Raw genomic sequence first — 9,383 nt, forward strand, 5'->3', positions numbered from 1 at the left:
TGCAAATACATAATAGATACGCATATATGTACAATAATAACATTTGCCTCCAAAGTCTCTTCTGGGCATGCTCAGTCAGGCTGCCTGAGGCCCTCTGGGTATGTATATATGTATAATACATGTATAATAATAACGTGACTCCAAGGTCTCTTTTGGGCATGCTCAGTCTGCCTCTGCCTGATTAAGGCTTCCCTCCTGGAGAGCTTCTGGGCATCCTCAGTCAGGCTGCCTGAGGCCCTCTGGGTATGTATATATGCATAATACATGTATAATAATAACTTGACTCCAAGGTCTCTTTTGAGCATGCTCAGTCAGACTGCCTGAGGCCCTCTGGGTATGTATATATATATAAAACATGTTTACCATGTGCCTCTGAGGTTTCTTCTGAGCATGCTCAGTCAGGCTCCCTGAGGCCCTCTGGGTATGTATATATACATAATACATGTATAATAATAATGTGACACCAAAGTCTCTTCTGAGCATGCTCAGTCAGGCTGCCTGAGGCCGTCTAGGTGTATATATGTATAATACATGTATAATAATAACATGTGACTCCAAGGTCTCTTTTGGGCATGCTCAGTCTGTCTCTGCCTGATTAAGGCTTCCCTCCTGGGGAGCTTCTGGGCATGCTCAGTTGGCCTCAACCCAGAAACTTCCCACCCTGGACCACGGATTTTGCCCTAATTGACCTTGTCACTTGGGGCCACTTGTGCATGCTTAGTTGGTTAATGTCTGTCTAATAATACTCCCTCAAAGGGTCTTGCTTAAAATAGTAAAAATAGTAGTAACTTTCTTATACCGTTGTAAGGGATACAAAGCATTTCCCATGTATCTCCTTTGACCGTCACAACAACCGTAGGAGGTTCAGGCTATCATTATCTTCACTTTACAGAGGAGGAAACTGAGGCTGAGGTCTTGTCAGAGGCAAATTCTAGAAATCAATATCAGTGTTTATCTAGCCAATGGGTATATCCAAGATTTAATTTTAGGGAGGACAAAATACATGAACTCTACCAGGAAGCATGAGGATCAGGAAATACTTCCCAAAGGACTTCAATAAATAATCCATAATTTTGTACTATTTCAGATTAAACACACAAGTGTGCCTTACATATTTTTTAAGAGATCTGGTTGTTAAATATTTACCAACACACTCATGTCTGAGTTCAAATTCTGCCACAGATAGCTACCACGTGACTAACCTTGAGCAACTCGGCATCACTGACTTATCCCTTTGATGGTACTCTGAATCTTATATAACAAACATACATCTGAGCCATACCAAGTGAAATCCAAAGTGGGGGAGAGGGTCTCCAGGTGTGGAAGCACAGGGAAAGGTGGATGTACTATAATTCTGAAAGTCCACATATTCCCCTGGGAAAGGTAGAGTACACCAAAAGAAAGATAGTCTTCACAATCCTTTGTATTTGTTCAGAATAAATATATCAGAATAAATGAATATCAGTATTTTGTTAGCTTGAATAAGCTTCCGTGAAACCTGAAGACCCTTAAAGCTACACAATTAGTTATGGATGCTCCCCAAGGATATTTAACAAAGGTTAAAACATCTCGAAATCCAAGATCAATTTATGATTCCAAACTGTTAACTCAAGGCCCTGGATTACAAATGAGTGAAGTAAAACCAGGGGAAACTAATTGTAGAATTGTAGTCCTGAATGCAGAAAATGATATTCCAGAGGCTCCCAGAGGACTTAATTTACATCCAGAGGTTGACATTTGGACTGGGAAGATAAGACAGATATTCTGGGAAGAAATTCTATCTCTACATGTGTGCATGTGTGTTTACATGTTTATATATACACACATATATTTTATATGCATTTGTATATACTAGTATTTATATATCTTATTTTCTATTTGAGACAAAAATCTATAATTTTATCAATAAAGAGGTTTGCTTCATCAGGGCAGATCTCAGTCCATTTACTCTTTCATATCTTGTGTGTAATGCCCTCTGTAAATCATTCACTCATACTCAGGGACCTTCCCTGAGATCTCTTGACAAGGTGTTAATCTTAACAATATATATGGATTGTCTGTTATCTCTTACCCTTTCTGATCACATATCCCACGGTTGATATCCTTGACAGCAATTCTTTATTGCTAAAATGTTGTCGCCCTATTCCTGCCCACTTCTTTGCTCTTTAGATGACATACAACTTTATTTCTCCAGAGACTAATGCCTTAAGCCTATAGCCTAGAATCGTCACAAGAAGAATATTGATATTAAAAACATGAATCTTTATTTCAGGTAGAAGCATAGGAAATTTCTCAGATGCCACCCAGCCTACTATTTACCCAAGAATTAGAGTATACAACACCAACAAACAAGCAGACTTTTAGAGGGCATGAAAGGTGTCCCACTCCTGTGAGAGAACCTTTTTTCATTCAAAAACATTCAGTGGTACAATAGCTATAGAAAAATATAATCTGCTTCATCAGAGTGAGCAGCAAAGAATTCTCTAACTTAGTTTCACCTCCCTTACTATAAACCACCCATTTATGTGAAAGACCTACGATACACAGGAGAAATTCCCCTGGATCTGTGGTTCAGGATTTCCCCTACAATAATGACATGTCGTAAACTTAGCTGGATTATCTCAATAAATGGCCAATCTGTGTTAAGGAAGGAAGAGCCTTTCCCAGATAAATATCAGGGCACAGGAGAAACTCTTGAGCCTTGAAGTCTCACTCATATAGAAACCATTATGAAGAGCTGCCACATTGCCTTTTTCTGGGGGATCTTCTTCCTGACCCTGATGGGAGTTCAAGGTAAAAGGACTTGACTGCCTTAGCTTTCATTATTGAAACAAAAAATGATTGTTTTACTATAAATCCCTGAGAATGCTATAATATAATGAATGATACTATGTGAAAATTGGTTTTTCTCTGCTATGATGAATGTTGACTGTCCAAAGTTAATTTGGTATTGTTAATTGCAAAGCCAAATTGCCATTTTATAGTTGAGGAAACTGAGGCAGACAGAAGTTAAGTTACTTGCCCAGTGTCACACAAGCTAGGAAATGTCTGAGGCTGGATTTGAATTCCAGTTTTTCTAACTTCACCTTAAGAAAAGTTTATTGTTGTTGCTAGTCTTGGAACAGAAATCCTCAATGTGTATTTGCTGTTCTCATACTAATTGTGTGATTTTAGGCAAATCCCTTAGATTCTGGACCTCAGTATTCCCATGTATTCTACCTACCTATCTTTTATGAATGTTCTGAGCTTCTTAAAAGAAGACTGATGACAGCACTTTTTTTTGCTGAGGCAATTGGGGTTAAGCGACTTGCCCAGGGTCACACAGCTAGGCAGTGTTAAGTGTCTGAGACCAGATTTGAACTCGGGGCCTCCTGACTTCAGGCTGGTGCTCTGTGCACTGTGCCACCTATCTGCTCCTATGATAGCACTTCTAAAGATAATCAATACCCTTACATAAGAGTTAATAAAATGTTCCTCCCTCCCTTTTTTATAGAAATGGGGAACTATGAGTATGGAATATTACATGTGGGGCCATAAAGATTGATGTGTTGGTTGGGTGGTTTTGCTGAACTATTTTTTCTTTTTCTTTTTTTATTCTTTGTTAAGAGATGACTTCCTGGGTAGAAGGCTTAAAGGGATGTAATTGAAAATAAAGGTAATAGAAAAACAATAAAAAGTGTGCTGATGCAAGATGGAGGTTATGACTGGTGGTCAAAAGTCAAGCTTTCTGAGCAGGCTAAATACAACTCTCCTCTGTTTAATTCAATGGATCTGAAAAAATTTATTCCCACATGATCTGCATATCCTCTTAGGAACTCAAGAGACTATAATCTACATATTATGGATTATTTCTTAAATCAAGTATTTTGTGGTAAAATGGTTAATGTATATTCTCTATCTAAAATCTATGTCATTTTGACTGAGACACTGGACTAACTAATGCTGACTTGTCATTTCTGATCTTTTTCCCTTAGCATTCTTGATCTTCACAACAGGACGCTGTTCCTGCATCAATGTCAGTAAAGGCAAGATCCAGAAAAAAAACATTGAAAATCTTGTGCGGTTACCTTCAACTCCTTTTTGTTCACACGTTGAGATCATGTGAGTAAAAAACCACCTAAAATGCAGATAGAAAGAACTGTTACTTTATTGGTTCTGAAATATTAATCCGTCTTGATTTACTGCCTTCCCTCTGTTGATTATTGCATACGTGCATACAGCTTGTTTGTACATAGTTGTTTCATGTTGTGTTTCCCATCAAACTGTGAGCTTTCTGAGGATCATCCCAAGATTTAGTAAAGTGCCTGATAATAGTAAGTGCTTAAGAATGCTTACCTGAGTGTCATTGCAAGTGAACTTGCCTTATAAGAAATAATTCAAATCAATCAACGAGAATTTATTAAGTACTTACTACACGCAAGGCCTTGGGTTAGAATACAAAGACAAACAGAACAATTTTTGCCTTCAAGGAGTTTAAGCCCAGTAAAGGGAAGAAGCAGCTAGGTTGTGCACTGGCAGGGGCACTGGTTCTAAAGTCAGGAAGATCTAGTTCAAATCCAGCTGTGTGATTCTGGACAAGTCATTTAAACACATTTTCCCATCTATCAAATGAAGAGAATAATAAATCTCACAGAGTATTGTGAGGATAAAATAAGATGATATTTATAAAGTGCTTTGTAAACTTTAAAGTTTATATAATAATTATTATTATACTATACTATATTATTATTAATATATTAAATATTATATAGATAGGAAAATGCAAAAGACATATAGAACAGTAGAAAGAACATTGGATTTAGGTTAAGAGGAGCTAGGTTTGAATCTTGGCTCTTCAACTTTCCACTTAAGAAACATTGGGAAAAGGGAAGGAGGGGAAAAATTCAGAACAGAAGGGAGTACAAGGGATAATGTTGTAAAAAATTACCTATGCATATGTACTGTCAAGAAATTTTATAATTATAAAATTAATTAAAAAAAAGAAATATTGGGAAAGAAATTTAACAACTCTGGCAATGTAGCATCATGGCTTTTAAAAGCCTCAGGTATTCTAGTGGGAAGAGAAGTACTTCTTGACCAAATACTCAAAGCCTACAGTGATAGGGAACCCTTAGGTCCATTAACAGATAGAAATGATCCAATTCAATATTTTTTTTGGCAGTGTAACAATGAAAAATGGGGAGGAAAAATGTCTGGACCCAGATTCTCCATATGTGAAGTTTTTGGAAAAATACTGGAAGAAAATGGTGAGTGGCAAGGAAAATTAATTTTCATCTTTCTCTCTTAAAAACGAAAACTTGTGAGGGTTATGGATTTGGAGGTTAGCATGGAAATATACTTAGCTTACTATAATCAACTCAAACTCAATGCCAGAGACTAAACTGGTCTGGAGGGATAGCACAATGTAAATAAGTTTCTCTTTGGTACCAAGAAGAAATACCCTCTGTAGCTAGTTATCTCAAGCATAGCATTTCATAGTATTCTGTGTTTTGGAAGTGGAAGAAATAGAAATGAAATTCTGTGAATCTATAAGAGATTCAAAGAAAGAAATATCACAGAATTGGGAAGATCAGGGGATTACATAAAGAGTTACTCCAGTCATGTCCAAAGGAAGCGGAAGAAGAATCAGGAAGAAAATAAATAAATAAAATGTTTTGGCTAGCAGATAATGTATATGAAATTAGCTTTTGTTCTAAGATTATAATTAACAAATCTTTTCAAAATATCCTTATAAGGAAGTCAGTAAAAAGAGCAATAATATTTTTTACATTTGTATTATTTAAGTTTTAAGAGGGAGTGCAATATAACAGTTACAAAACAGATCTCAGAATCAGGAAGACTTGGGATCAAATCCCAGTTGACATATACTGTCCAGGTAACTGTGAGCAAGTCATTTAACTTTTCTTTCCTTTTTTTTTTTTTTCCCCTGAGGCTGGGGTTAAGTGACTTGCCCAGGGTCACACAGCTAGGAAGTGTTAAGTGTCTGAGACCAGATTTGAACTCGGGGCCTCCTGAATTCAAGGCTGGTGCTCTATCCACTGAGCCACCTAGCTGCCCCTCATTTAACTTTTCAACATCCCAGCCAACACTTGATGATCAACATTAGTAGAGAGATTCACTACTATATCAAATAGGATTTTAATAGGTGATATCAATGAATGGAAATATATGGGACAGTCTCCTATTGTGCCAGTCACTTTTTTGTTGGCAAGTCTGGGTTTTCTGAAAAGGACCACCACTATGCAACTACAACTCAAACTCTCTTGTGGGACCCCTTTGTGGGAGGAATACATTTCCCTTACTTGCCACTGTAGCTCTTGAGCTCACACTGTTACGCTTCTGAACTATACAAAATCAATCACAGTGATGACACCATTATCTCTTAAACATAAAAAAACTGTAATTAATGATAAGGTTATGTCAATAATAATCAGTCTATTACAGTCATTTAATACAAGGAAATACAGGAATAACCAATTCATTACAATTAATCCATAAGCTGCATCACATGTTCCTACCAAGGCACATGATATCCATGCTGGCAAATAGGTAGATAATTATAGAAACCTAGCAGATGCAACTCACAATTTTGGACCACAGTTCTTAATGTTTTTTGATCCCCTCAGAGAAACTATTTGTACTATATAAAACTACTTCTTTGCTAGCTGCTTCTCCTCAGGGATTCAATGTTCTCCTGCTGGGCAAATATGTTCTTCATGTACTCTCAATCTAGTGAAGCAAAGAAAAGCTTTTTTAACCCATAATCACCCTAAAAAGAGTTCTGAGGTATTATACTGTAATACAGATAAGAAATTCCTTTGAGGCAGAGAGCTGTAAAGCTGCTCAGCTTGGCTTTCTAAGTAATGCAAAAAAGCCCAGCCATTTCTACATTCAACATGTTGCTGGCTTCTTCAAGTCTTTATTTAACAGCAAAGCAGATGTACAACCTATCTTTTCCCTTCTGTTTCTCCCTATCCGAGCAAAGATGATAGTAGAGAGCAGCCCTAGTACTCTGAAAGGTTTCAGCTCCATTCAATCAGCAACACCCAGCTTCCCTAAAAGTTCATTCTCCTAATTGTCTTCTACTTTTTCCTCAACTTAGCTTCCAACTTGTTTTTCTGCTCTTCTCCCATTCCCTTCTAAAACATTCGCAGTGGCTCAAACCAGATCCTTTTGGTGCTCAATGACTTATCTTTCCCTCATTAAAACTCACAAATTTTACTTTTCTGTTAGCTGTGAAACTAAGAGTCCTTCTTTGATCATCTCCTAGACTTCAGTTCTCTGATTTGTCACTTAGTGAATTTTAAAATCTTGAGCAAAAAAAATTTAAATTGGATGCAAATGAACTATAGGATCACAATACTCTGAAGCTTTAGTCATTTCTCTGTTCTCAACAAGTCTTCTAGCATCACCATTTAGTTCTTCTAATTATCTTCTCTTCTTTACACATGGATTTTTGTCTTTTTTTCAAATACCAAAACTCTCTTTCTGTCCTCTTTCAGACTCCAAATTGTTCACATAGGAAAGGAGCAGTGCTTTAATGTAATATCCGAATTTTATCTAATCCTTTTTTTTTTACACAGCAACTCATTTTTTGCTCCTTTCAGCACTCTAACTGTTCATGGATGAAAGGATACTCTTCAAAGAAGCCAAATATTCTTCCTATCTACTAACTATTGCTTGTCAATACTGCCTCTATATTATGGATGTTGAAAACAAAATCTAGAGAAGCAAAGGAACCAATTCACGACAATGTGAGAGCAAATTTATTATTCAGATTGGATGCTATAGTTAGGTATAAAAATAAAGTCTTTTTAATGGTATGTGAACTCCCACGAATGTATTTCCAAATTAGTTGAAAAAAATTAATCATACAAATCTTTAAACCACAATTTTAAGGTGAAGAAAGGACATAATCAAGTGTCCAAATTCAATTCAGTATGTTTTTAAAAGTTAAGAGAAAAAGAACTCATTTTTATTTCTTTTCTTCTTTCAGACTGACAAAAAGAAGAAACCAAAAACAGGAAATAAAAGACAAGTCAAAAATGGTAAAAAGTTTAAAAAAGCTCATCGTCCTCCCCCAAGGAAGACTGCATAAGAAGCCACTTCACCAAAAAAAGCCTTTCATGTTCAAACATTCTTAAAAGGCAAAAAGTTAAGAAAAATTATGTTAAAAATGTATCCAAAAGTTTAACCAATATCATAACTACAAATATTAACCATGATGATGAAATATTAATGAATAATCTTTAAATGTTCAATTTTATCTTATTTCCCAAATACATGTAGATAATTTTCAGCATTTGTTTTTGTAAGACTTTGTATTCCAAACTTTTCTCCTTCTCTCTGTTACCTCCCCTATTCCCAAGATAGTAAGTAATCTGATATAGGTTAAATGTATGCAATTGAATACTGTTTTTGAAATTTCAATCACTTCTCAGACTAGTGTCTGCAATGTATAATGATGAAAAAGATAGGAATCCTTCCTTTTGGAAAAAATACCTCTTTAAGGTGAAGAAAGATCACAGTGAAGAGAATCAAAACACAAGCACGTGCCCTCATATACCCCTTGACATCCACAAAGATTGTCCCATGTTCACAAGAAGTTACTGTGGATGCAGTCCTTGGTTAATTCCTGCTTTCCTTCCTAAACATTTTATTTTGTGCATCATTCAGACCCATTTCTTTTCTTTTCTCTTCCTCCCACGAGTTCTGGAGCTGTGTGCTATTGGGTTGCTCTTGCCTTTAGCAGGCTAATTTTAAAAATCTGTAGGTCTCAAAAAAATTTACAAGGATTGCATGTAACCCTCCTTTTGACTTGGTATCATTTAGGGACTCAGAAACCTGCCATAACATTCACCTTGGACTAAAGACTAAGAGGCTTGTGGGGGAAAAGCAGGAGGATAGGGAAGTGACTAAGACAGATGCTGCACTGGACTAAATGATGTGACATCAGGGCAAAATGGGTTCCCAAACTGTTTTCTGAGAATAATTATTAAGGAGATAATGCAGACTTATACATTGCCGTCCCAGAGCAAACTTGAGAAATGATGAAACTCTTTATTCTTCTTTTCTACTTATTTTCCAATCCAGGGGAAAATGAATTTCCCTGGAGCCTGTTAACACCCTCACTTTCTATATCCCATGGTATAATTGTTTAGAAAAGACATCTGGAAATGTACAGATATAGTTATTTTTCACAATGTTCATTCCCACTTCTAAATCTTTAATATTGTAAGAAAACATATTGGTCCAATTAAGCCTTGTGCTATTTTTAAAAATCTTGTGTATAGATGAAGGAAATGGAAAACTCCTCTTTTTAGACTATCCCTTATAACCCTTATAGAAACATCATGGAGCAAATATAGTCAAATATTCTCATA

The 9,383-nt window shown here is 36.2% G+C and overlaps 1 protein-coding gene across 1 annotated transcript; it reads left to right on the forward strand.

The window, feature by feature from the left end:
• The first annotated feature begins 2,666 nt into the window (after nucleotides 1–2,666).
• CXCL9 (C-X-C motif chemokine ligand 9) lies at nucleotides 2,667–9,383 on the forward strand. Its single transcript, XM_074273802.1, has 4 exons — nucleotides 2,667–2,793; nucleotides 3,975–4,101; nucleotides 5,162–5,246; nucleotides 7,997–9,383. The coding sequence occupies exons 1-4, from the start codon at nucleotides 2,730–2,732 to the stop codon at nucleotides 8,096–8,098; spliced, it is 378 nt and encodes a 125-aa protein (XP_074129903.1). The 5' UTR covers nucleotides 2,667–2,729; the 3' UTR covers nucleotides 8,099–9,383.

Source organism: Sminthopsis crassicaudata, chromosome 6 (assembly GCF_048593235.1).
Source record: "Sminthopsis crassicaudata isolate SCR6 chromosome 6, ASM4859323v1, whole genome shotgun sequence".
NCBI classification, from domain to species: Eukaryota; Metazoa; Chordata; class Mammalia; order Dasyuromorphia; family Dasyuridae; genus Sminthopsis; species Sminthopsis crassicaudata.

Coding starts and splice junctions, on each gene's coding strand:
- CXCL9 (XM_074273802.1), top strand. CDS start 2,730: ATGAAGAGCTGCCACATTGCCTTTTTCTGGGGGATCTTCTTCCTGACC. Junction 2,794..3,974: donor GACCCTGATGGGAGTTCAAG/GTAAAAGGACTT, acceptor TTTTTCCCTTAG/CATTCTTGATCTTCACAACA. Junction 4,102..5,161: donor TGTTCACACGTTGAGATCAT/GTGAGTAAAAAA, acceptor TTTTTTTGGCAG/TGTAACAATGAAAAATGGGG.